Raw genomic sequence first — 27589 nt, 5'->3', positions numbered from 1 at the left:
GGCGCTCCGTCCCCGCCCTTCCAGCGCGCCGCCCGCGGGGAGGTGACGGGGCCGCGCCGCCTCCGCCGCCTCCGCCGCCTCCGCCGCCTCCGCCGCCTCCGCCGCCCCGCAGGCCTCGGCGCTCGCACTCCCGGCTCTGCCCGCCTCGCGGCTCGCGGCCCCGCGTCGAGGCTCCGGCAAGATGACGCTCAAGGCGAGCGAGGGCGAGGGCGGGGGCGGCATGCGCACCGCGCTCTCCGACCTCTACCTGGAGCACTTGCTGCAGAAGCGCAGCCGGCCCGAGGTGAGAGGGCCCCGCGGCGTCCTGGGCGCGGGGTGCGGGGCCGGGGCTCGGCTCCAGGCCGCGCCGCCCGCCGCGGGACCTGCTCGGTCCGCGGCCCCGTCCGCGGGCGGCTGGCCTCGGAGCCGAGTCCGCGGCGGCTACCGGGGTTCGTTCGGGGGCTTCAGGTGCGGTGGGTCTTCCCCCCACCCCCGCAGCCTTTCTGGGTGGAAACTCGGAGAGGCCGCGGCCTGTACCCAGCGCTGGTTAAGGTCAAGGCAAACTTCCCCGTGGACGGAAGTCAGGGTGACAGAAAGACTTTGGGGAACAGATCCAAGAAGAGTGGGTCCGCCTGCGTGTTGAACTGCTCGCGTGTCTGGGTCCGCAGAGAAGGTCGTAAAACCCAACTCTGCCTCTAAAGTGCTCACTCACCGTCCCTCCGCATTCGCGCACGGCCCCTGGGGCTGCGGTGCAGACGGGGTGGCCCGTGTGCGTGTTCGGGTGGACAAGGGATCCACGGGTGGCTGACGTCATTGTGCCCTCCGGATTCCTGGGATGGGTGGTAAAGAGCCCTTATCCTCTATCCTCAAAGATGCCCAGAAGAGGTTGATGGTTTCCGTGTTATCTGTCATATAGTTCCGAGTGTGGGTTTCACCCACCAAAAGGAGGTCCTCTCGGGCGGAGGTGCAGCCAGCAGAATGCTCGCTCACTCATCCGGAGGCTGCGGCTGGCTCGCAGTTGGAGCCATCACCCCGAAGATAGGCCCGGCGACCCCGCACCTAGCCTGGCCTGCTGCACGGACTGGGGGTCAGGTACCACGAGTGAATGTGCAGAGAGAGAGAGCGAGAGCGTGAGCCAGAGCCAGGCAGCAGCTGTGTTTCTGCCCTGACCCAGCCTGAAGTCAGCGTGAATCTCTGTTCTCCACAGCAAGATTTTTCAGGGCAGGGCTATTTCATGCTCACGGTTTTTATTTTAAATGCCTGATAAATAGGTCCTCAGAAATGTTTGCTGAATTAATAAACGACTGAAGAGGTGGACATTAGAGATTTAGCATAACCTTCCACTTCCACAGATGATGATACTGGAGGTTCACAAGGTAAAGCAAACAGGAGAGCCGTGACTCTGGACTGGAAGCTCCAGGAAACAGTTGATAAGCATCAGTGCCATGTTCACACCTGTCTGTTGTTTCCAGTCATGATGGCAATATTCTAGGCTTCAGTGAGTGCTAGAATGACCCGGTGGGGGAGACACTATTGTTCTTCAAATGGCAAGACAAAATTGGACTTGCCGTTCTCTAGTAGAATATGCACTAAGAGGGAATCGGGGTCTAAAACTACCTGGCTCCCCGTAGGCTTGGATGTGTGATTTTGCTTCTCCTCTATAATTGGTTCACTTGGCTGAGCCTTGACTTTTTAATAAAAATCTCCTTATTAAATTTACTCTTGGCAGCTGTATTGAAGTATAATTAGCGTACATATAATTCATAAATGCATTTGGTCTGTTCAGTAAGATTTAACAAATGCCTATGGTCATGTAACCATCACCAAAATCCTGATATAGAACCCTTTCATTTCTCCAGAAAGTTCCCTGGCGATCCTTTACAGTCTTATAAATGGAATCCAACTGTATCAGGCTCCTGTCACTGAGCCCAACAAGAGCCCCGTATATAACGAAGTGACCCGACTTTGTGTAAACCTCTCTGCTCCTTACGTGCAGGCTTGAGAGATTGCGTGGCTCTTTGAAACAAGGCCCCGTCACTACAAGAGTTATGTGTGGCGCACCCTTTGAGTAAACAGTTTCTGTGGAGCTGGCAGTTGGTCCCAAAGTACTGCGTATGGGCCTACTGGGTAGCCACTGTGTTTTGGTGTTATTAAAGGATTTGAAGAAGATGACAGAAGAAACTTGCTAGCTTGCTGAATGGAGTAGCATCCATATCTGGCAAGGTGTGGACATTGGAGGGAGAATCTCCAATGGTTTCTTCAGGTTCACCTTTCCTCGGGGCTCTACCGTTCACTTGCTGTGTATCCCTGGGTAAGCTGCCGAAGCTGTCTGTGCCTTAGGTTTCTCCTCTGTCAGACACACCTGTGTGGAGGGTTATGGAGGCAGTGACCTGACGTGATGCGTGTCGAGCACTTAGAACCGCACAGGGGCATCCTACATGTCCCTAAGAACCGCCTGTCCGGTAGCAGTCAGCACGGCCCCATACTGGTAAAAAGTACGAAAACCTGGGAAGGACTTGTGGGCTGTAACAGAATTCTCAAAATGATGTTGCTGAAGGCCTCGTTTACGGAGAGTGCTTTCTGTAAAAGTTCTCAAGACTCAAAACCTGAAGTTGCACTTCTGATCATAGGCCACATTTAATATTGAAAAAGTATTGCCAAAAAATAATTTTGCAATAGGTTTGAACGATGGCCTGTCTCCCATATTGAAGTACATTTCTTTCCTTGGAGAAACTCATAAGCTACCTCTGGCCTTATTCTTTACAGCAGGGCTCATTAGTGATTGTAAATTTGCTCATAGAATTCCTCTTCCATCCTGCTAAAAACAACACTTTTCCCATGAAGTAGTATGTCGAAAATCCCTCAACATTCGCTTGGGCGTCTCCCGTGATGAAAAATGACCTAACATAGGTCAGGCTACAGGTGAGCTTCCACTAAGATCTATTCTTTTTAATGTTTATTTATTTTTGAGAGAAAGCACGCAAGCAGAGGGGGAGCAGAGACAGGGGGGGCAGAGGATGCAAAGTGGGCTCTGCGCTGATAGCACAGAGCCCGACACAGGGCTTGAACTCATGAGCCGTGAGATCATGTCCTGAGCCGAAGCCGGATGCCCCTAAAATCTGTCGATTCTTAGGCAGCAGATGCATTAGTCCACACTGGTCGTCCTTGGCTATGATGTAGTCTTGTTGATCGCCTACTGTGTGTGGACCTGGTTCTGGGGCTGAGGAGTCAACGATGAAGGCCACAGAGGCAGGCAGGTGTAGGGCGCTGTGAAGCTGCCAGACCTTGAGTCTTGGGGTAGCTAAGATGTAATTGGTGAACAGCGCTCCAGGCGGGGGGGAACTGCTTGTGTGAAGCCATTGAGGTTCTTGTTGAGTAACACTTTGAGTCTGATCATTCTCTGTTGTGAAAAGTAATACACCCCCCTACTTGTGACAATCAAAAAATGCCTTGATACACTGTAAAATGTCTTGATACACTGTAAAATGTCCCCTGGGGAAAGGGAAACAAAATCAGTTGAAATTTCATGGATGCAGAGATTTTATCCGTAAGTAGTGAATTGCTCATACCTCCTAAAAAAGGAGGACCCTGGGGGTGCCTGGGTGGCTGTCCGTTAAGCGTATGACTTTGGCTTAGGTCATGATCTCATGATTCATGAGTTCCAGCCCGGCGTCAGGCTGTGTGCTGACAGCTCAGAGCCTGGAGCCTGCTTTGGATTCTGTGACTCACTCTCTCTCTGCCCCTTACCCATTCATTCTCTGTCTCTCAAAAAATAAATAAATGTTAAGAAAATTTTTTTAAATAAAAAAGAAAAGGAGGGCCCTGGGTGTGGAGTGTAAGAAGGCAGGAGTAAGCACATCTCCAGCAGTGGCTGGGGGGAGGGGAAGTCACCCCAGGGTGGGGAACAGGAAGAAAAACTCTGAATTAGGGAACCAGAGTACAACTTTCATAATATGGAATTTTCTCTTCTGATTGTTCACTTTTTCCTTTTCCTTTATATAAAGAAATATACATGAACCAAAAACATATGTAGGTCTTTGCTCAAAAGTCACCCTCCTTGCAAGGGAAGAAGCCTTTGCCTCTATACACAGTACACTGGGTAGATAAAGCACACTAGAAAAGGATCTTTAGACACTTGGCCTTTGGATTGATTGATGTATGTGTTCTCGAATGATTTAGTGCCTGAGAAACAGTGTCCCTAGTTAATGCATGATTTTTAAGATAGTACTTGGCCAGAAACTCCTGGCTCTAGGCCTTTCTCTCCCCAGTTCTTCTCCAGCTCTTGTCATTTGTGGTAAAAGTGCTGATTTCTGTCTAATACTTTACAGCACTCTTGATTTTCTCAGTTTCTCTCTTTTTTTTTAAATTTTTACAAAACGTTTATTTTTGTGAGAGACAGAGCATGAGCAGGTGAAGGGCAGAGAGAGAGAGGGAGACACAGGATCTGAAGCAGTCTCCAGGCTCTTTTTAAGTTTATTTATTTATTTTGAGAGATGGAGAAAGTGTGGGTGGGGGAGGGGGGGAGAGAGAGAGAGAGAGAGAGAGAGAGAGAGAGAGAGAGAGAGAGAGAGAATCCCAAGCAGTCTCTGCGCCGTTAGTGCAGAGTCCATGCAGGGTTCGAACTCAAGAACCTGTGAGTTCATGACCTGGACTGAAACCAAGAGTTGGACGCTTAACTGACTGAGCCACCCAGAGGCCCGTCCTGTTTGTTTTTCTGCCCCAAATTGGAAGCGGATCCTGCCCAGGCTGGAGTGGGTGTTTGCACCCCCCCCCCCCCCACCATAGTCTGCCCTCTGGTGATGGCTTGCCTTCTTCGCCTGGCCTTCTAAGTCTCCATGTGAAAGCAGTTGGCAAAGAGCCTAACAGTAGGCTGAACAAATGTTTGTCCTCTCCTACGTTCACTGTCACTCTTAATCCGATTGTTTGGATGAAAAACTTTAGTTGTCCCAGTTTTATTCCCCCCCCCCCACTGGCCACCCCCCCGACCTCCACCCCCGCCAAGTGCCAAGTTTGTTTTTCATCTCTTTTTAAATCCCAGCTTCCTTTGACCAGCTGCCTGTGCCCTTTGAACCCTGCTGCAGATGTTTCCTCCGAAGGGGCTTTCAGAGCAGCGGGGCCTTGGCACTCCCACAGTTTGGATAATGAAAGGCCAAAAGGCTGCAGAGCAAAGGCCAGACATGGAGCCGTGGGTGGGTGTTTATGCCCCAATTTCTCCAGAATCCGGGCGGTCGAGCAGTCGTCTTTAACCGGAGCCACTCCCACCGTGCCCATCCTAGCCCGGGGCCTCCCATGTGCACAAGAGAGGAGGGTGGTGATTTTTAAGGTTGAAGTGAACCCTGCAAAATGGAATCTAGCACGTTTGACTTTCGTATTTGTTCAACGTGACTCGTGTCACCTAGCAATCACATGGTGGTGGTGACGGGGGGGCGGTAGTAGTGGCCCAAAAAACAGCAGCACGTGCCTTGGGAGTGATTCATGTCATCAGTGAGTGTTGAGCAAGCTCCCTAAATTAGAGCCAGGCAGAGTTCTAGGTGCCCGGGACCCAAGAGTGAGTAAAATGAAGACCCCTGCCTGTGTGGTACTTGTCTTGCAGCTTGAGGAGACAAAATAAACAGAAGGGACAGACAAATCTCTGTCTCAAAGTGGAATGTATTACCAGCTGTGGAAACAAGAAACGTGGGAGCAAATCAGGGACCAGGACACAAGCCTGCTCCGTGGCAGACGAGTGGATGACCCGGTGGGACAGGACTGCAATTTCATCGGTCAGTCTTAGGCACGTCCATTACCCTGAGGCGAAGGCAGCCTCCTTCCCTTTCTCCTGAGTTCAGTCTGGGCCAGTTGTGTAGGAGGAGGACTGCAACGCGGCCTCATCGGGCGGAACTTGTGTCTGAGTCCTGGTTCCTCTGTCTTTGCGTGCCACTGAAGAGCAGACCGCTCCTTGGTCTGCCCCTAGGACTTCCTGTCGTCTTCCCCTTCATCCCCCATAGATGCCATCCTCCTCACCATTCAGAAAGCCTTGGTGAAGCTCCATTTCAAAACTTGGTGAAGCTAGTTTTGAAGAAAGTTGAAACCTTGTTTTGAGTCCTTTGAGCACAGTCTAAGACCATCTTAAACTTGATGGAGGAAATCTTTCCATTTATCATTTATGTTGGATACATGAATGAATGAATGAATGAATGAACGAACGACTTGTCCTTATAGTCATGAGCTGCCAAGGGCAGAGACCATGACTTAAGCATGTGGAGATCTGTACTTCATGGGGTCTCAGCCTCGCAGATTGAATTAAGAAGTCACCTTCACTCTGTGCGTGTGCGTGTGCATGTACAGACGTCAAATGTAAGTGTCTGTCTGTGTGTTGTTGCTCCTACAGTTGTCATGAGGAGACAGACATGAGGGCCGGTCAGAGGAATTTGCGACATGAGGTTGAGGAGTAGTGTAGGGAACTTCCAAGGAAGACAGGCCCCGGGGAGTGTAGCGTGCGTCTCAGAAGGACAGGGCTGCTCAGTGACAAGTCTGTGGTGGGGAACATCGCGCTTTGCTTTTAGAAGCCTTACTGTTGCAAGTTGGTTCTTTAGTTAGCACGTTCGACATTTCCGTTTATCTTCGTCATCGTTTGCAACTTCTGGGCGAGTGTGAGAGTGACTCTTAGTCATCTCGAAGAACATCTTGATGGATAAGCACATTTGAAAGACCAACCTTTGGGATGGCAGCTCTTGGACTTTTCTGACTGGAATGTGTTCTGCCTCTGGTAAGCTCTGCTGAGTCCTTAACTTAAAGGCTGACGCGTTCAAAAACGATCTTTGTAATATAGCTGAATAAGAACAACATGAGGTAAGTGCCAGTTTATCTGCCTGTTCTAGGTACACGACCGTGTAGGCTTCTTCCCCTTTCAAAGGTCAGTTTGTGTTCTCTGGACTAAGACTTTCTAATCTGTCGTCACTTAGAGCGTTCTGCAGGGGCCGCGGAGTCTGGAAACCGAGGTGAATCATCGTAAGCAGTTTATTGGTGCTACATTACAGCACACAATAAAAGAACACGATCCGTGTTTCCTGACTTTATGGCCACCTGTAAACCACTGTGCTTAGCAACGCGCATAAACGGTAGCTGCTGATAAACCCGTGGAATGATTGCCTGAGTTTAGTTTTCAGCCCCATGGGTAATAGTGGTCAAAAATCAATAAATGAGGGTCAAGGAAAGTCCTGGGTTCTATTTTGGACTCGGAGGCCCGACATGCGAGATTGCAGCCCGTCGTGTTTTCACCGTGGCCGTGGTCAGAGGGCCTTCGGTTCCTCACCCCCCACATCCCTCCTGTAACATGCAGGGTGAAAATGTACAGACAGCGCCGGCGATTAATTTGTGAAAGGGATCCTTCCTTCCAACTTGGCACTGCTTCTCCTCTGATTTGCTGAATCCACCTACTTGAAATATTTAATGTCTCACCCTGTTGTGTGGACTGTGGCAGCAGCTGTTCAGCTTTGAAGAGGCTTAACCACACTGTCCCAGGTCACCACGGGCCGTGCTTTGGGGACCTGTTTGATCACCGTGTATCGTGGCCTCTGACTTTCCTGTCCCAGAACACGAATGGGGATCTGAAGACTGATCGTGTACGCTGCATACTTGTCAAGGACCTGTCACCGGTACCCATTCTTCGGTACCAGGCTTTCTCAGAGTTCTTTGGTTGCAGATGGGCGCTGCTTGCCTGCCACTTTGCTACTTATTTTATCCAAAGAAGTTCAGTTCTATCTACTGGGAGTTCAATCGTAGTACAGTATGAAAACCACACAGTTGACATCGGTACGACGTATGCGTGTAGTTCTGTCCTATTTTGTCATGTGTGCATGTGTATAACCACCGCCTCCACCATCAAGGTGCAGAACCGCTCTGTCACCACATTGCTCCTCATTCTTACTGTTGCTCTGACCTTGGCAGCCACTGATCTGTTCTCCATCTCTGTAATTTTTCATCTCAAAAATGTTATTTAGAGCTCCTGGGTGGCTCAGTCATTAAGCATCTGACTTTAGCTTAGGTTGTGATCTCATGGTTCATGAGTTCAAGCCCTGCTTCCAGTGAGCATGTGCCCTGCTTCCGGTGAGCCCCGCTTCTCTCCCTCTCCCTCTCCCCCCCTCATTCCCTTGTACCCCCCTCAAAAAAATGTTATGTAAATGGATTCATAGAATATGCAACCTTTTGAGATTGGCTTTTTTTTCACTCATCAGAGTGCCTTTGTTCCTTGTTGTTGCTGAGACGTGTTTCGTGGTACAGATGGGCTGCGGTCATCTGTTGAATGGCTTACCCAATTATAGGCCATTCTGGTTGTTCCCACGTTTTGGCTGTTAGGCGTAAAGTTGTTATAAGGCTTCACATACAAGTTTTGTGTGAACATTTCTCTAGGGGTGACATGGCTGGGTTGTAAAGTGGTTGTTTCATTTAAAAACATTTTTTTTTAATTTTTAAATTTTATCTTATTTTATTATGTCTTGTGGGTTTTTTAAGAAAGTCCCTAACTCTCTTGTGAAATGGCCATGCGATTTTACACTCCCATCAGCAAGGATGAGAGATTCCGTTCTCTGCGTCCTCACGGGCATCTAGTGTCGTCTGTGTTTTATGTTAGCTCATCCCTTGCCGTTCCTCCTTATTTATCTTCCTTAGTGAAATATTTCTTCCTGTCTTTGGCCCTTTTAGGGGAAAGGATAGCAAATAATCTGTGATTGTTTTAAACAACTACACCCAGGCCTCGTGCAGTGCTGCCAGCATCGGGTGCGGTCCTGCGCCCCCGAGTGTGCGCACCCCGGGCCCGTGGTGGCGGAAGCTTTCCCCTTGCCTTCATGGTTTGCCGTGAGCCCGCCTCGTCCCCGAAAGACAGAAACACGCCGTCATTTCTCCACTACGACTTTCGTGGTCCCGTTGGCACTGCTGGATGTACCTTCTTCTCGGCTCGGGTTTGCCTCTCTGCACCGTGGCCATCACCGTGTCCCCGTGGCAGCGGCGGGGAGTCTGGTCGGGCATCCCTCAGTCCCCTCTGTAGAGATGATGCACGGAGTTTTGGCTCCTGTGTGGTCAGCACAGTTGATCACGGCTGCTACCGAAAGACCCAGGGAAGTCTGGAATTTCGCACCAGGGCACCCGCCGTGTCCTCTCTTCCACATCTTGAATACTCCAGAACGGGATGCTTTGACCATTTTTTAATTAGATTGTTTTTTTAGTTTTTCTTAATATTCCAGTTACCATACAGTGCAATATTAGCTTCAGGTATACAATATAGTGATCCTACACTTCCATATGACAGCTGGTGCTCCTCACAAGCCCTCCTTCATCCCCATCACCTGTCTCACCCATCCCCCACATCCCCTCTGGGAACCATCAGTCTTCTCTATAGGGTTTTTTTCTTCAAGTTTTTAATTAATTAATTTTATTTTCTATTTTTAGAGAATGCAAGCAGGGGAGAGGGGTGGAGGGAGGGAGCAAGGCCCCACGCTTGCCCCAAGTTATCCAGCTGTTTGTTAAAAGACTCAGGGGGGCACCTGGGTGGCGCAGTCGGTTAGGCGTCCGACTTCAGCCAGGTCACGATCTCGCGGTCCATGAGTTCGAGCCCCGCGTCGGGCTCTGGGCTGATGGCTCAGAGCCTGGAGCCTGTTTCCAATTCTGTGTCTCCCTCTCTCTCTGCCCCTCCCCCGTTCATGCTCTGTCTCTCTCTGTCCCAAAAATAAATAAACGTTGAAAAAAAAAAAAGACTCAGGGACTCCAATCCAGTTTGTGTATAATTGCTGTTGTTTATGTCTGTCTCCAACACAGCTCGTACATTTATAAGCACATATGAATATATTCATTGTGTTCACTGTGCTGATGATAGCATACCTTTCATCTCTCTGTTTTTTTTAGTGAATAATATGTCTTCAAGATTAACCTTGGAACCTCCTTTTCATTGCTACGTACTGTGTGCACTGTTAACCGTACGTGCCGTGCGCACTGTTAACTGTGTTGTTAACCATGGCCTGGAGAGTTCTGCACTCCCAGGTGTCATAAGTCCATATGTTTTCTAAATACCAACCTATCATCCCCAATTCTGTTTGAATAGCGGTAATGAGTCTGTGGCCACGCCGCCCCGGACGCACCAATCTCGTCCCAGCAGTGGTGCTGAAGGGTCATATGACATAGAGGTCGTGTGAGCTTTTTGAAGTTTCAGTTGCTACACAGGCAGTTTCTCTTTCTCAGCACTTCCGTCTTTCGAGGCCCCCCGTAAATAACACTCCTTCAAGCCTCACCATCTCATCGGAGTTTCTGATGACCTCTTAGGATGAGGTAAATTAAAATTGAAATATCAGGGGTGCCTGGGTGGCTCAGTGGGCTGAGCGTCTGACTCTTGACTTCAGCTCAGGTCATGATCTCACTGTTCGTGAGTTCGAGCTCCAAGTTGGGCCCCATGCTGACAGTGCAGAGCCTGCTTGGGATGCTTTCTCCCTCTCTCTGCCCTAACCCTGCGTGTGCTCGCGCGCTCTCTCTCTCTCTCTCTCTCTCAAAATAAATAAATTTAAATTATAAAGACTAAATTAACATACCATCCACAAGCCTGTCCCCTCTGATCTTCTAGCCCTTTTCCCCCCAGGGCCTGGGCCCAGGAGGAAGTGAGTGAATGAGTCTCCATCTCGATGGAGACACTCCCACCAGGGGATATTTCCGCTTCTGCTACCCCACAAACTGGATGACGAGGCATGCCCCTCACACCACCCCCATCTCGGGAAAATCTCCCTTAGTATCTCTGAGGGGCCCCCCAGGTGTAGCTGGCATGTTTTTGCTCTCCATTTTGAGCTTGGACTCAAATAGTCAATTGGCCCTTTTGTAAACCAAGCTCAGGCCTGTCCCTCCTCCTCTAGCTGGCCATGCTGTTTTTGATTTACTGTTTAATCTGGGGTGGGTGGAGGGCACCGTTGGAGGTTTCCACTTGACCTTCCCCACTGTCACATGTCTTGCCACAAGTTCTGGGCCACTTCAACATTAGCAGATTAGACACCTGAGGAAGAAGCAGCAAAGGAGGCTGAGAGATTCACCCACGTTGCACACTCGCTGCTGTGTGGTATCAGTAATGGCTACGTGCGTCCATTCATCCTACCGTTAATGGACTTGGGATGTCCTTCCAGATTCGGGCTTTTAAGAATAGTGCCGCTCTGAGAAGGGAACACCACCATTTCCGTGGGATTCCTGCCAAAAATGTACGACCTCAACCCAATTATGAAAAAACACGGGGCAGAACCAAAACTGAGAGCCTACAAAACAATAGGCCTGTCCTCTTAAAAAATGTTAAGGTCACGAAAGACCGAGAAAGACTGAGGAGCTTTTCCAAGTTAAGGGAGGCCAAAGCTTGTGCAAACTGAATGCGGTGCACGGTTCTGGCTCCTGGTCTGGGGAAGAATATATATAGCCTTAAAAGACATTATTGAGACAGCTGATAAAATTTTAATAGAAACTGAGGACCAGGTGTAGTATTGTATCAATGCTAAATTCGCGTTTTTCAGAAAGTTTTTGTTCTTAGAAAATACACAAACCTTTATGGGTTAAGGAGCATGATATCTTCAGATTATGGTCAAATGGTTCAAAAAATTAAATTGTACAGCATTTTTTTTTTTTTTTTTACAAAATAATGCTATGATGACGTCACTGTCCACATCTTTTGGTGCCCGTGGCATGTGGCCACACATCTGTGTTGAAAGGTTCGGACACGGACCACGTGTCTGCACTTTCTATTCCATTCCATTGGTCCGTTGTCTGTCCTCCTGCCGATGCCATGCTGAGTACCTTACTGTCTGGTGGCACCAGTCATCTGGCTTTGCTGTTGTCAAGATGGGGGGAACGGGGTCACAGTGGAGGTGTCATCATGGGATGGCAGGAGGGGTGGTGGCAACCTCACGTAGAGGGACCCCTCAGGTTAAGCGGTATCGTCGTAGGCCAAGGGCTAAGCCTAATTCTCTAGTCCCGATAGAACTTCCTGTTTGTAGCCAAAGAAATGATTTGTGAGAGGCTAATGCTAACGCGAATCATCCTTACCGCAGCCTGATGCAAAGCATCAGGCTGTTTGAACGAATCCCACCTCGGGTCTTCGCTATAGACACCATGGGTGCACAGCCCTCCCCGCGGCCTCGGTGGCGGTGTGCCTTAGAAATCAGAATTTTGTGAATTGTATTACACCTCATTACAGCCCCAGCAGGGTCCTGGGCAGCACCCTGGGCATTAAATACTTTAACGCGTCTGCAGCCGACCAGATGTGAGCACGTCTGTTAAGTCGGATGATAGCATTTACAAATAGCCTCACGTCACTCCAGGTGAGGGACACCAAGCTTATGCAATAACCATTGGTTTGCGGAGCCCTTTGGATTGTAGAGTTGCAGTTCCAGAGTGATGGTGGGCCTTCGCCGCTGACTTGACGCATTGTTGTTTTGACCCGACAGGCTGCGTCACATCAGGCGAGCGCCATGACCGAGGACATGTACACCAACGGCTGCGCTGCCCCAGGCAGCCCTGCCCAGGCCAAGGGGCAGGATGTGAGGAAGGTGCGACTCATCCAGTTCGAGAAGGTCACAGAAGAGCCCATGGTAATCCCTTGTCCTGTTCTAGCCCACCACTTACTCTCGACCCCTTGAGCCCCCAGGCCACAAGAGGATGATGAACGATCTTCCTCTGCAGAGATCCTCCTAAATCATCCTACGGATAAGCTCAGAAAGAGCTGCAAATAAAGCTTGCTGTCCCCTGTGTCCTCCTTGCAGGGAATCACCCTGAAGCTGAATGACAAGCAGTCCTGTACAGTGGCCAGAATTCTTCACGGTGGCATGATTCACAGACAAGGTAACTATGGGGGCCCTGGGCAGTGCTTCAGTCAGAGAACCATCGACATGCTAGTCAGTGCTGGGGGGCTGGAGGCTTACAGCCTTTACAGTGGGGAGCGTGTGTGTGTGTGTGTGTGTGTGAGACAGGAGATTTTTTTGTGGCTTAATAACTGGCTCTTTAACTGTGTTATAAGACCTTTGTATGAACTGCCCAGTGCCACTGTCTCTCCCTCTGAGCATTCTTGCACACCTCTTTACGCCAATACTTTTCCACCCAATATTTGACCGGTTAACCACATGCAGCCCATTGCATTGCACTGCGAAAATAGAATTTAGACAAATAATCATAAGTAACCGTTGTGTCTCCTTAATGTGAAGGTGCCGTCAGTTTTCAGATGCATCATTGAGTCAAAGCTATTTGGGAGGTTGGTGAGAGAACATTAAAATATGACCTGTTTTTGGTAGCGGATGATAACCTGTATTTGCCCACCTGATTCATCCCACGCTTTGAACCCTACCTTTTTCTGTTCAGTTAGAACTTTTGTTTTGTATCTAGGGTGGCACAAATATTGGTAATTACTCTTCACGTAGAATCTAACCGTTGATGAACTTTACCATTAGGTAGAACAACAAAGAAACATTAAACTTGCTGTGGATGAAGTGCTTTTATTCAGCTTGACCAGGGAGGACGAGGTCATACTAAACTGTCGAGTGCTCACCTTGATACGTCCCTCAAGGGACTCAAAAGAACCATTCCCTTCCCGCAATCTTGAATATTCTCAACCCTGAGTGTTTTACACAGTCTGTTGTAGAACAATGCTGTAGGTCGTGGTTTCTTTTTTGCGGTATCTTGAGTTATATTGACAGCTCTTGTTTTAATGTTTATTCCTTGTGGACTGATTTTTCATTTCGTGGTAGGCTCCCTTCACGTCGGGGATGAGATCCTGGAAATCAATGGCACAAACGTGACTAATCACTCAGTAGATCAGCTGCAGAAGGCGATGGTGGGTATAGTCTCTGCCGTTGTCTTTGTGAAGTGTGGAACCACATTGGTGTCTGCGTACATGAGTTTATTGTCAAGTCTTTGTACTCCTTGAGGGGACTCGTACCACTGCTAGTCTTTATTCTGTGCAACAAATGACAGTTCTTTGCTTTCATTTAGTAACTTTCTAAACCAAGGCAAATAACCCCAAGTGTCTATCTAGAAAGAACACTGGAGTGGGTGTCAGAAAGCTTTGGTCTTTGATGGCAGCTCTGAAATCCTGCTCTACTTTATTCTAGCCATGATTTTGACAGGTAAATTAACCTCTCTAAGTCATCTGTAAAATGAAGATAGGAATCCCTATTTGTGGATTTGTTTTCTTAAAAAAAAAAAAAAACTTTTAAATGTTTTTTATTTTTGAGAGAGAGAGTGAGAGCCTGAGAAGGAGAGGAGCAGAGAGAGGGGAGACACAGAATCCGCAGCAGGCTTCAGGCTCTGAGCTGTCAGTACAGAGCCCGACACGGGGCTCAAACCCACAAACCATGAGATCATGACCCGAGCTGAAGTCGGACGCCCAACTGACTGAGCCACCCAGGTGCCCCATCATGGATTTGTTATAAACGGTGGATGGGATATTATAAATGAAAAGTTGAGGGGCATCTGGCTGGCCCAGTGAGAAGAGCCTGTGACCCTTGATCTTAGAGTTGTGCGTTTGAGCCCCACGTTGGGCATAGACATTACTTTTTTTTTTTTTTAATTTTTTTTAACGTTTATTTATTTTTGAGACAGAGAGAGACAGAGCATGAATGGGGGAGGGTCAGAGAGAGGGAGACACAGAATCCGAAGCAGGCTCCAGGCTCGGAGCTGTCAGCACAGAGCCCGACGCGGGGCTCGAACTCATGGACTGCGAGATCATGACCTGAGCCGAAGTCGGCCGCTTAACCAACTGAGCCACCCAGGCGCCCCACACATTACTTTAAAAAAACAAAAATCGGGGGGGCGCCTGGGTGGCTCAGTGGGGCGCCTGGGTGGCTCAGTCGGTTGCGTGTCTGACTTCGGCTCAGGTCATGATCTCACGGTCTGCGAGTTCGAGCCCCGCGTCGGGCTCTGTGCTGACAGCCCAGAGCCTGGAGCCTGCTTCGGATTCTGTGTCTCCCTCTCTCTCTGCCCCTAACCCACTCACATTCTGCCTCTGTCTCTCTCAAAAATGAATAAACATTTAAAAATAATAATTAAAAAAAAATCGGGGTGCCTGGGTGGCTCAGTCAGTTGAGTGTCCGACTTCAGCTCAGGTCATGATCTCACATTCTGTGAGTTCGAGCCCCGCATCGGGCTCTGTGCTGACAGCTCGGAGCCTGGAGCCTGCTTCACATTCTGTGTCTCCCTCTCTCTCTGACCCTCCCCTGCTCAGGCTCTGTCTCTCTCTGTCTCAAAAAAATAAATAAAAACATTAAAACAAAAATTTAAAAAAGCCCTCACTTGGACTTCTGCTTCTGACTAAATGAAGTAACAGGGAGCAAATTTACCCAGATCCTAATGACAGAACTTCACAATACTTGAGGCAAAAACTGGTAGAGCTGCAAGGAGGAAAAGGCAGATCCAGAATCTGTCCCAGGTCTCAGTCTCTCTCTTTTTAATTTTTTAATGTTTTTATTAATTTTTGAGAGCGTACGCACGTGAGTGGAGGAGGGGCAGAGAGAGAGGGAGACACAGAATCTGAAGCAGGCTCCAGGCTCCGAGCTGTCAGCACAGAGCCCGATGCGGGGCTCAAACTCACGAGAGATCTCTCGACCCATAAAACATAGAAGATATGGTGTCTGCCCACAGTGAAATTAAATTAGAAATCAAAAACAGGTATCTGGAAATCCCTAAATACTTAGACATTAAATAAGACACTTCTAAATAACCCATAGGCCAAAGAAGAAATCACAAGGGAAATTAGAAAGTACCTTGAAGCAAATAAAAATGAAAACACAGCATATCTGATTCTGTAGAACGCTGATTGAGCTGTCCTGGGGTAGAGGTTTGGATCACAAAACACTTATCTTAAAAAACAAGAAAGTTCACAATCTGTGGCCTCAGATTCCACCTTAAGAAACTGGAAAAAGGCAAACCAATCCAAAGCTAGGAGAAGAAAAGAAATTATTAAAGAGTCAGAAATAGATCGGACAGGACCTTGACAAAAGAATGTGGAAGACGAAGGGGGTTATAAAAAGTATCTGTAACTAGATTACTTGTAATTGTGTGTGTGTGTGTGTGTACGTACACATTATGAGCTAATTGGAGGATGTGAGGGAACCAGTTCATTACTCTGGAACGTGGTAAACACAGACAGAGAATGATGCCTTTGTCCCTCTGTTCCCTGTATGAACTCTACCACTGGGTAACTCACAGTCCGTAAGGGGACAGTATTCCAGCTAGTTCACCAAGTGGTGGTTAGAACAGCACCATTTGGCAAGTGCTAAGAAATTAGCGGACTGAGGAGAACAGGTGGGTGAAGAGAGTCTAAAGAGACAGATCACCCACTTGCAGGGTGTGGACTTCATTTGGATCCTGACGCAGACACACAGGGTGAAAGCATGTGCCCACAGGCCCGTGGGGGGTAAGAATGCCACTGCCATCCTGGGGCTGTAAATAGCCCCTTCATTCAGCGGTCTTCGGCACCCTGTGGGACAGGCCACCCGCTTCCTGCTGGAACGCTGATCCGTGGGGCCCATTCACCCGCTTGTCTCTCATATACGACGTCATCTGGGGCACCTCCCCGCCCAGAGGAAGCAGAACCGAGTGTCCCACGATGGGCAGCACGAGAAGGTTGATGTGTTTCCCCACAGGGCCTCCTCCACAAAGCAGGCTGCTCTGCGATTTGGCCTCATGGTGCTTCTCAGTAAGGCTGGGTGCACTGATTCCTGAGCCTGCAGTGACACGTAAAGCTTCAAAATTTGTGCTTCATTTTGATGTGTGTAAATATAATTGACTACATAGAAGGTAATTTGTGCTATGTGGTGAAACATCCCAGAAACAGTAGGCTTGGAAAAATATTTGTTGCACATATGATAGGTAGAAAGTTAATAATTCTAACACTGTAAGAACTTCTAAACCGTGTTATAAAAAGACTCACAGCCAAACAGATAACTAGACAAAGGATATAAGAAAAAAAGCTTTTGAAAAGAGGTTTAACTTTATTTATGGTAATACAATTACAGAATGAAGCAACCATGAAATCCTTTCCACCTGTCAGATTGGCAGAATGTTAGCATAGAATTCTGGCAAGAATAGGGGGAAAGGGCCTCTCATATATTCCTGGTGAGAGTGAAGTCGCTGTAATCTTTTGGAAGAGTAATATGAGGACAGCTTTTAAAATGTTCTCACCCCTTGATTCTGCATTTCTACCATGGTATTTTATTCTATAAAAATCAAAATGCTTTGGGCACTTGGGTGGCTTGGTTGAGCGTCTGACTTTGGCACAGGTCATGATCCCGTGGTTTGGGGGTTTGGGCCCCTCTGTGCTGTCAGCTCAGAGCCTGGAGCCCGTGTCAGGTTCTGTGTCTCCCTCTCTCTCTCTGCCCCTCCCCCACTCTGTCAAAAATAAATAAGCATTAAAAAATTTTTTAAATATCAAAATGCAAATCTAGAAGGATATATGTTCGAGGATGTCTATTGTAGCAGATTACAGTGACAAAAAGATTGGCAGCAATCGACATGCCCAGTTGTTGTTAAAAACAAAAATACGTGCATGTGAATATGGACATATGTGTGTAAATATTTGGAAATGTTTTCTTTCGTGTGGAGAAAGGCATGGGTGTGTGTGTGCCAGGGTTCATTTTAGGCTCACTTTAGGTTCTTCTGGGGACCTTTTGGGGTTGAGTGTAGGGAAGAGGGAAAATCCTTAGTTTTTTCTTCATTATTCTCTGTACGTCTCCAAGTTACACTGGTTTATGGGGCACACAAGACTTTTGTATTGAAGGAGGAATTGTCCTACAAAATTTCAAAGTGTGTGGTCAAAATGTGTGTTAGATAAAAACACTTTTTGGGACTTTGAGAGGGGAAATGAGAGTTTTTGAAATTGCAGATCATCCAAGTTAGTTTCCTTACAGTTTTATTTCTCTGCTTTTTTTTTTTTTAATAGAAAGAAACCAAAGGAATGATCTCATTAAAAGTAATTCCCAACCAGCAGAATCGTCTTCCTGCACTACAGGTAGGTGACACCATTTTCTCTGTTGTGTTCTTTGAGATTCGATTGAAGTGATGTGATTCTAAGTTCTCAGTATTTCACGACTGTAGCTGCCTGCTGCTCTCTGAACTAAATTAACATCCATTACAAACAAGCAGACCTTCTTTCTGAGTTGCTTGTTGTAACCGATGTGAAAGGAAAGGGTCATCTCCTTATTCCAAGAGAAGAATGGGCAAAGCAGATGAAGAGGTAATTCAGACGGGGAAAAATACAAATGGCTATTGAACACATGAGAAAATATCCAGTGTCACCAGTCATCAAAAAAACACAAAGTAAACTGTATGCAGTATAATTATTCACAGGCAAATTGGCAAATGTTTTTAAACACAGTAGTTAATGGTGCCAAAGGAAAGCGTCAGTAGTCGAGAGAAAGTGTTCAGATAGGGCCTTGGCATATGATGTTTTGTAAAGTTTCTGTCCCGGGTCATTTATGTTATTGTGGCATGATTTTCTTTTTTTTTTTAATTTTTTTAATGTTTATTTTCTTTTTGAGAGAGAGACAGAGCGTGAGCAGGGGAGGGGCAGAGAGGGGAGGGGGACACAGAATCCAAAGCAGGCTCCAGGCTGTGAGCTGTCAGCACAGAGTACAACATAGGGCTTGAACCCATGAACCATGAGATCATGACCTGAGCCGAAGTCAGATGCTTATCCAAGTGAGCCACCCAGGTGTCCCTGCAAATTGATTTTTTTTTTAATTTTTTTTTTCAACGTTTATTTATTTTTGGGACAGAGAGAGACAGAGCATGAACGGGGGAGGGGCAGAGAGAGAGGGAGACACAGAATCGGAAACAGGCTCCAGGCTCTGAGCCATCAGCCCAGAGCCCGACGCGGGGCTCGAACTCACAGACCACGAGATCGTGACCTGGCTGAAGTCGGACGCTTAACCGACTGCGCCACCCAGGTGCCCCCCTGCAAATTGATTTTTATAGTTGCATGGTAATATATACAGTAGGTAGCCATACTTAACTAATTTCCCATTCTTGGAAAATTAGCTTGCTTCCAGTATTTCACTTTTGTAAATAATGCTGTGGTGACTTTTCCACACGTCGTAACTGACAACCTCTGCATAGAAGTGGATTGTGGGTACAAGGGGTATCAGCATTTGGCACATTCCTATTGTTAATTGATGGACTGAGGAAATGTGCATTTCAGATAATAGCTGCATTGTACTCTAAGACAGACGGATGGACAACTCAGACCAATAACCAGCTTCTGTGTCTCACCTTTGTCGCCTCCCTGTTGTCCCTGCAGTTCTGACCCTTTGCCTCATTTTGCAGATGTTCATGAGAGCGCAGTTTGACTATGACCCCAAAAAGGACCACCTGATCCCTTGCAAGGAGGCGGGGCTGAAGTTTGTCACCGGGGACATCATCAAGATAATCAACAAGGATGACAGTAACTGGTGGCAAGGGCGGGTGGAAGGTTCCTCCAAGGAGTCAGCAGGATTGATCCCTTCCCCTGAGCTACAGGAATGGTGAGCTTTCATACAGGTGGAGTCGGCCACACGAATTATTAGCCGTTTCACAATTAGAGCAGCAAATGAAATACAGTGTTGACCCTGCATGGTATTGGCGAAAGGCCCAAATACATCAGCTGTGGCTTCTAGGCCATTCTCCGAGGTAGCACGGTGGGGATAACATGCAGGTCCTCCTCAGGAGGACTCAGTGGCACAGTGGTATTCACACGGGGGACTGTGCTGTAACGGCACATGCCATCAGTTTACTGGGTGCGACAAGTATTTCTTTTGAAAAGTGACATCGGAGGGAAGTATTGGAGCATTTATTTCTACGCCTACATGTGGATGATACGGGGGCACAGTGTGCGGTGTGTTTCCATACTGCGGCCCGCTCGTCAGTGTTCAGAAAGCACCGCAGCCGAGAAAGCGAGCCGTTGCTGGGTGGTGCGTGCTGTCTGCTGACAGGTGCGGGCCCCAGGCTCGGGGTCACCTGTCTGAAGACAGCACCCAGTTCACGGTGCCCCACGTGGCGCGCTAGGCACTCCGCACACGCTATGTCCCGCGGGCACAGTGGCCCTGTTCGTAGAGAACAAAGGCTCAGAGCTGGGTGCTGTGCAGACTCACACGGGAATGGCTTCTCAGGTCTCAGTCGCCTCCCATGCCTCTCTGGAGAGTTCTTTTGTGGGCATCCAAATACCTGGTGTTGCAAATGTGTGCAAGAGGGAGGGTCCCCCGTCTCCGCTGCCACGTCACCCCTCAGTGCAGCCTGGCCGGGCCAGCCAGGCACCTTCCGCATGTTTCTCGTGGGGCCCTCAGGTTCAAGTGCAAGACTAAAAATGCAGTGTACCGGTTGGCTCATGCACATTTTCCCTCACCACCTCCCTACTGGTCTACACCCTACTCAGCACACACCCAGAGCCTTCTGCTCACGGAGGAGGGGGTGGGGCAGGAGAGCAGGGAGCAGAGAGGCAGCTGAGGGGGTAACTGGCAGAGACAGAGAACAAGAGGCAGGGAGTGGATGTGAGAGACACACAGATTGGAGACAGAGATGACAGAGAGAGATGGGGGAAGCTGGGAGGGAGAGACAAGTGAGGGCTGAGAGACGGAGAGGACGAGGGACACACAGAGCGGTGTGAGAGAGGAAAAGGTCAAGGCCAGCACCAAGTTTTTGGCAGATTGGTCTGGAGGTTTGCTTTGTTTTTCAAGATTTTATTAAAGAATCTCCACACCCAACGTGGGGCTTGAATTCACAACCCCGGGATCAAGAGTCGCGTGCTCTACCGAATGAGCCAGCCAGGTGCCCTCGGTCTGGAGGTCTAATGGAGAAGGGGAAGGAGGTCCCCAAGCCCTGCTCTGGGAGAATGGCCCTGGGCCTTTTACACTGAGGTTCCATTGACTTTCTTCATCACTTTTTCCTGCCAGGCGAGTGGCCAGTGTGGCTCAGTCGGCTCCGAGTGAAGCCCCAAGCTGCAGTCCCTTTGGGAAGAAGAAGAAGTACAAAGACAAGTACCTGGCCAAGCACAGCTCCAGTAAGCTTCCCGGCATCCTCTCCGCGGGCTCCTGGTGGCACAGGGGGGCTGGCGTCCTGCACAGTGGACCATATGTTATATAGAAAGCATGCCGTGTCTTCTGGCTTTCTTGATTACAACCCTCATCTTCCCGGTACATGTACAGGAAGGCTAGAGGTCTGCTCACACCTGCTCGTGATCCAGACCTTTCTCACCAAGCCCGTGCCATCAGCCTGGCCCGCTCATGGTCTGAGCAACCCCAGAAAATAGCACGTTTTGCTAAGAACTCATTGTGCCTTTGCTTTTTACCTACCGTGGTAGGTAATAGACTGAAATTACCAATGGGTCCAAGCAGATTGTAGATAACAAATGAATCATAATCTACCATTCAACTCCCGCTGGGAGTGTTCAAAACCAAGACAGGAACGTGAGCAAATCACAGCCTGAAATCACTTCATGTGTCAGGAGCCTACATGGAAGGAGTAGAAGCTGTGGCCGGAGCACGGGTTGGGGGGGGGGGGTGGCAGGAACGCAGGCTAAGCACGGAGACGGAGACGGAGGGACTGTGTTCGCGCTCTGGGGTGTGTCTGTGGAGCTGGTGCGGGGCTTTGAGCCGGGGGCGGGGGATGGGATTAGCCGGTCTCTCTGGCAGCACTGAAGAATGGGGGATGGGAGAACTGGGAGGGACAGAGAGTCAAGACGAGACTCCGGTTTCCATCTCGAGCAGCCAGGTGGCATGTCCCAGGGGCATGAGGTAACAAACTAGAGACAAGAGAGAGGAAATAGAATAATGGGGTCCAAAAAATAAGAAAGAATATTAGAGTCCAGAGAACTCAGTGACAGAGTCCTGTCGAGTTGGGAAACCCAACAAATAGACCCACAGGCACGGCGTCCGTGACCCTGGCCGTCATTCTCTGCCAGCAGCCACTGTGCTCATTCCCGATGGTGTCCTGGCTTGAACAGTGGCTTAGCGCCCCCCTCATCCCTTGCAGGGCCACTAAGTGTGGTTTGCCCCAAAGAGCACTGGGGCAGCTTGGGGCCTCACTGCTTCGATCACGGCCCCTGCGGCCTGTGACCTACCAGAGCGCGACATCGGTGAAGCCAGGCCAGCGTCCCGGGTCACTGGCCCCACGGCCGGGCCCGCCGCTCTCCCCGGCTGTGAAAGTGAACACCGCTTTTCTCTGTCTCTAGTTTTTGACCAGTTGGACGTCGTTTCCTACGAGGAAGTTGTTCGGCTCCCCGCGTTCAAGAGGAAGACCCTGGTGCTTATAGGTACCGCCTCGCTGTCCTCCCGCCCACGATGCTCTGCTGGCGACACTGCATGTCCCTCCTGGTGGTCCCACCCACACTGCATAGTGCAGCCCCACTCCAAAAAAAAAAGGCAGTGAGCAGGAAAAGGGGGGAGAAAAGCACCACTCTTGTGCTCTCCGAAGCCTTACGGGTATATCCCATGTGGATTCGCTTTACAAACGAAACGAATCCTTACAAGGTTTTCAGCAGCTCGCTTTATGTGGGTGGCTCGCCCCACTGTCTTTGGAGCTAACACAGTAGTTGCTTAGCCAATCTGTACTAGGGTTCTGGAGAAACTGCCGGGGAAAACAGTGCCTTCAATGCGGTTCCGTTAATTTCGGAGAGCTCGGCAAAGCGACATCTTTACAAAAGGGATGGAAAACCCCATGTGTTAGCTGGCTCCTCTGTGGCAACCAGTTAGCTTCTGAGTCCTGACCCTGAGCCCTGAAACGGAGCCTCCTCCCCTGACTGGGACGCGAGGGCCCGGAGCCCTGAGCCCTCCTGAGCCCACTTCACCCACGTCTCATCCCTCAACCTAGCCCCACGTTGGTTTTGGGGGAAAGAAGCAGAAGCCTTCGTGAGGAAAGAGCAGGCCACATTCTGTCTTCTCCAAGCTTCTGTCCTCCCTCCGCAGGAGCCAGCGGGGTCGGCCGCAGCCACATTAAGAGTGCCCTGCTCAGCCAGAACCCGGACAAGTTTGCGTACCCCGCCCCATGTGAGTACCCTAGGGGCCTTGCGGGCCGGGCAGGAGTGCCACTCTCTGTGTCCCATGTGATTTTAAATGTTGATTAGAAAAACAAAGCACCATTTGGAAAGATAGAAGCATATATGTGTCATCACTCTGGATAACTAACTATGCCCCTGTTCTTTTCTGTGCTGTCTGCCTGCGTCACAGAAGTGGTAGAAAATGATTTTAAATATTGAAAATATTGACTATTACACACTGAATATTTAAAAGAATCAAGCAGGTAATGTTATTGAAAACATATACTCCTCAGGGTTGTGGGCTTGAGCCCCATGTCAAGTGTAGAGCTTACTTAAAATCTTTACAACACATCTATTACTCTTTTCATTTTACTTTATATTATAAACATGTTCTCATGAGCTTAAACCGCAGTCCGTTGAGTGGCTACGCGGTAATTTCCTTAGCTAGCCCACTATTGCTTCACATCTGGGCTGCCTCTCATTCTCCTGAAATGTCTTCTGAATCAAAGCAGCACTCGGGAGAGGCCCGGTCTCGGCAGCTGCCCTCAGTAGGAGAATCAGGCCTGGAGTCAGATACCTTCCGTTCCCGGAAGCGAAGCTGCGTAGTGTGATTGATTATGTGTGTTCCCAGGAGGAGGCACTGTTCATCAGGGTAGAAAACCCTATTCAGAATCTAGTATTAGTATTGTTGCACTCCTTACTTCGACACTGTGCCTTTAGACATAAGTGACACACGAGGGGCAGACAAGACAGCAGGTGTCCCGGGGTTCAGGACTGAGTGGGGGTGTCTGAAAGCAGAAATAACCAGTGAAGGAGAGTTGCTGTTTTGTAAGATGGAAAGGAAGAGAGGCGTGTGCAGGTTGGGATCGAGCAGCCAGGAAGAGAGCTGTGCGGGCGACGCGCAAGACAGAGGGGCAGGGGGCCGGATGCGGATGGGCTGCAGGAGAGGTGTGCAGAAGCATGTGATGCTGGAGTTTCAAGCTGTGCTATCTGGAGCACATTGTACCTAGATGACGACTGATATGAGTGGTAGTAAATGCCGTGCCTTAAGAACATGCCAACATTTAACGATAGCAGTTTAAACCAAACGAAAGTACCCTTCTTTCCAAGCTACAGAGAAGCAACTTAAAATGTCTTTTGGCATTTATTTACTTTTGAGAGACAGAGACAGCGTGAGCAGGGGAGGGGCAGAGAGAGCGGGAAACACAGAATCTGAGGCAGGCTCCAGGCTCTGAGCTGTCAGCACAGATCCCGACGCGGGGCTCGAACCCACGAACCGCGAGATCATGACCTGAGCCAAAGTCGGACGCTTAACCGACTGAGCCACCCAGGCACCCCCAGAAAGGCAACTTTAAATGTCCTTACACGGAACGCTGCCCATGGCTCACAGATCTGCTTAAAAAGTATTTTCAGCTGTCATTTCTCAAATTGTGAGCTCTAATGCTCCTGGGGTTGGCGGTGGAAGAGATGACCCTTCATATGGGGAAAGGGATAGAAATTTTCCACATTGGGCTTCGCCTCTTGAAAGGCACATGCATTCTGGGCGGACGGGGCATCTCCTGCTCCAGTGTCAGCCCTGTGGGACCCCGTGGGACACACCCCTCTGCTAAGCCCTCCGTACCAGAGGCAGACACCCCGGCCCACGCCCCTAGGGGACGGTGAGGGATTTGTGTTCTGGCGCAGATACCACACGGCCGCCCAAGAAGAGTGAGGAAGATGGGAAGGAATACCACTTCATCTCCACCGAAGAGATGACGAGAGACATCTCTGCCAACGAGTTCCTGGAGTTTGGCAGCTACCAGGGCAACATGTTTGGCACCAAATTTGAAACCGTGCACCAGATTCATAAGCAGGACAAGATTGCCATCCTGGACATCGAGCCCCAGGTGGGTAGGCACGCCACGGCAGGAACGGATGGGGTTGTGTTCATCTAGAGCCCGGGCAGCGGTACCAGGAATGACGGGCTTGGTGCTGCCCATCGTGACGGCTGACTCCGGTCCTCTCTTCTTCCTTCCTCGTTTTCCAGACCCTGAAGATTGTCCGCACGGCAGAGCTGTCACCGTTCATTGTGTTCATCGCACCCACCGACCAGGGCGCCCAGGTGGGAAGGACGGGGTTATGCAGGGGGGATGGAGGTTCGCTGTCTGGGTCTGCCCAGACTGGGACATCGGTCCAGAGCACAGCTCGTCACAAATCCCCCACGAGCTTCCTGGCTACTGCCATCCTTTCCGCAAGGCCAAGAAGCCAAAGGGCGTGGGCACGTTAGATTTACCGGGCCAGTGGCTAGGCCGACAGCCGGGCCAGGTCAGGGGGCAAGAGGAATCAGACCCAGTCATTGTTCCCGAAGTGCTTAGGGTGTAGGGGCAGAGACGGACAGTCTGGCAGACCCCCACGCCGGCGCGACAGGAGCTCAAGTGGGACAAAGCAGGGGTACCAGAGGCGGCCCTGAACCCACCCTGGGGTGTGTGCGGCTGTGGGGAGACAGGAGGGGCTCCTACCCGCTCTGCATCATCCTCCATACGCTTCACTGTCCCCGGCCTGTTCGCCAGGCACGATGGAGATCTCACCGTGTCGCTGCGTAGATAGCTTCTCCCGCCTTTCTTAGTACGCGTGTGGTCTCCCATTGAGCGTATGTGACATAACTGTTCAGTCTCGCCATTTCCTTCTCGAAGGCCACTTGGGTTGTTTTCAAAAGGACCGTTACAAATTATATCGCGGCGACCGGGGCCGTACATGTGGCATTCCACACGTGCGCAAATGTAGGCGTAGGAGAAATTCCCGGCAGGGCTGCCCGGTCCGAGGATGCGTGCAGTGGGAATCGAGAATTTGGAGACAAATTACCCGCGAGAGTGCTTGCTTCCGTGTGCCAGGCGCATAGTATCCAAAGTTCATTTCTGGCCCATCTAATGGAAAACCGCAGTCTCGTTGTACTTCCACCTTTTGCTGCCAATGGTTGAGTAGCTCGCCAGACTCCTGAGGGCTCTTTGTGTCAACTCCTCTGTGAACCGCCTGCTCGTGTCCGCGGCTCATTTTTCCGAGCTTATAGATAGTTGTAGATATTTTTTCCCAGTTTGGCATGTATTTTGGTGTTTATTGCTACGCATTTTTACTTGTATGGAGTGCTCAGTCTTTTCGTGGACACAGGTTTGGGATGCTAGACAGAGGCCCGGATTGGAGCTGTGGTGGTTCTGGGAAGGGCTGTGTTCAAAGGCGTGGACTGGGGGTGCTGCTCAAGTCCGTGCCGTCTCGATGGAGCTACTGGTCTTCAGAGCTGTGATTCTCCAGTCACGGTTGCTTTGAGATCCCCTGAGACTTGCGTTCTTAATGGATCGCCTCTGTACATCCTGTTAGCGTTCCCAAGGAAGGCCTTCAGGGTTTGAGTGTTTAAGCAGGTGGTTCTGAGCCAGGCAGGGTCACGACAGTCAATGCACGCCGACACGCCATCGCTGGCCTCTGGGACCGCTTCATCCGTGGTTCTCTCTCCTTTGCAGACAGAGGCCCTGCAGCAGCTGCAGAAGGACTCCGAGGCCATCCGCAGCCAGTACGCGCACTACTTTGACCTCTCGCTGGTCAACAATGGCGTCGATGAGACCCTGAAGAAATTGCAAGAAGCCTTCGAGCAGGCGTGCAGTTCTCCGCAGTGGGTGCCCGTCTCCTGGGTGTACTAAGCTTGCAGAACGGGGGAGCTTCCGTCCGCCCCTCTCTAGCGGTGTGAACTCCATTCTCCTTGCTTTCAGACAAACAGGGACGCTCCCCTAGTTTTGTCAGCTTCCCGCACTCTGCTCCTATCCTACTTCCGCCAGTGGGCATCAGACTGGTGCCGGCTCCTGGCTGGGCTCTGACTCTCCTGCTAGATGGAGCCCCAGTGATCAGGGCTTCAGAAGGCTCTCTGGAAACCTGAGGCCGAAAATACTGTCAAAACGCGACTGCTAATCAAAGATGGTGCACACAGAGAGGAAAAGCGACGGACCTTGTCCCTTAAAGCCTGTGCGCCTTCACCTCGAATCACCCCGGGCACTTCATTGGTCTTGGAAGCATCTGTAACCTCAGCCTCAACTTTCTAAAATGCCAAAATGAAACAGCTGTGCAATAGGAGGATGTCTGCTCTAGGGAAACCCTCAAAAGCAATAAAAACGTGTTAAAACGCCGATGTCTTGTGTCTCCTCGCGTTTCCGCCTACACGGGTCTCCGGAGAGGGAAACCGCACCACCTGCTTTAAGCTTCCGAGGGCAGCATCAGTCCCAGTTACCTCTCCTGGGTCCTTAAGTCTCCCCTCCAGCATGGAACAATCTGGAACCTAGAGGTCAAAATAACTTCCCGGGAGCGGTGTGTGTGTGCACTGGGCAGGGCATGACCCGGTGCTTACACGTGGACCCGGACACACGCACGCGTGCACGCATCTAAAGAAAGTTTGGCAACAAAGGTGTGATCACCCCATTTGTATTCCACAGGGGGAGTGCGCACATTCACGTTTATTTAAGGGACTGTGAAGATTCCCGAGGGAACGTTGCCCGTTCTACCAGCCGCTCCTTTCAGCTGCTTCGCTCTCCAGACCTGGTTTTCAGAACACCCACGACTACTTGCCCAAATTAAACTACCGTGTCCAGAAGGAAAACTCCACTC

General features: G+C 49.8%; 1 protein-coding gene across 2 annotated transcripts; it reads left to right on the top strand.

Annotated features, from left to right (window-relative positions):
- The first annotated feature begins 87 nt into the window (after positions 1-87).
- MPP1 (MAGUK p55 scaffold protein 1) lies at positions 88-27114 on the top strand. Of its 2 annotated transcripts, none has more exons than XM_027053194.2 (12): positions 88-283; positions 12420-12563; positions 12735-12813; positions 13713-13798; positions 17903-17971; positions 19285-19481; positions 20886-20992; positions 22163-22243; positions 22896-22976; positions 24650-24852; positions 24993-25067; positions 26458-27114. In XM_027053194.2, the coding sequence occupies exons 1-12, from the start codon at positions 182-184 to the stop codon at positions 26632-26634; spliced, it is 1401 nt and encodes a 466-aa protein (XP_026908995.1). In that variant the 5' UTR covers positions 88-181; the 3' UTR covers positions 26635-27114. The 2 variants fall into 2 exon arrangements, with proteins under 2 accessions (XP_026908995.1, XP_053057878.1); XM_053201903.1 differs by lacking the exon at positions 88-283 and adding an exon at positions 5694-5741.
- The last annotated feature ends 475 nt before the right edge of the window (positions 27115-27589 follow it).

Source organism: Acinonyx jubatus, chromosome X, assembly GCF_027475565.1.
Source record: "Acinonyx jubatus isolate Ajub_Pintada_27869175 chromosome X, VMU_Ajub_asm_v1.0, whole genome shotgun sequence".
Lineage (NCBI taxonomy): Eukaryota > Metazoa > Chordata > Mammalia > Carnivora > Felidae > Acinonyx > Acinonyx jubatus.
Note: the sequence above shows the minus strand (reverse complement) of the source record. Positions and strands in the feature narration are given on the sequence as shown.

Coding starts and splice junctions, on each gene's coding strand:
- MPP1 (XM_027053194.2), top strand. CDS start 182: ATGACGCTCAAGGCGAGCGAGGGCGAGGGCGGGGGCGGCATGCGCACC. Junction 284..12,419: donor AGAAGCGCAGCCGGCCCGAG/GTGAGAGGGCCC, acceptor TTGACCCGACAG/GCTGCGTCACATCAGGCGAG. Junction 12,814..13,712: donor TGGCATGATTCACAGACAAG/GTAACTATGGGG, acceptor ATTTCGTGGTAG/GCTCCCTTCACGTCGGGGAT.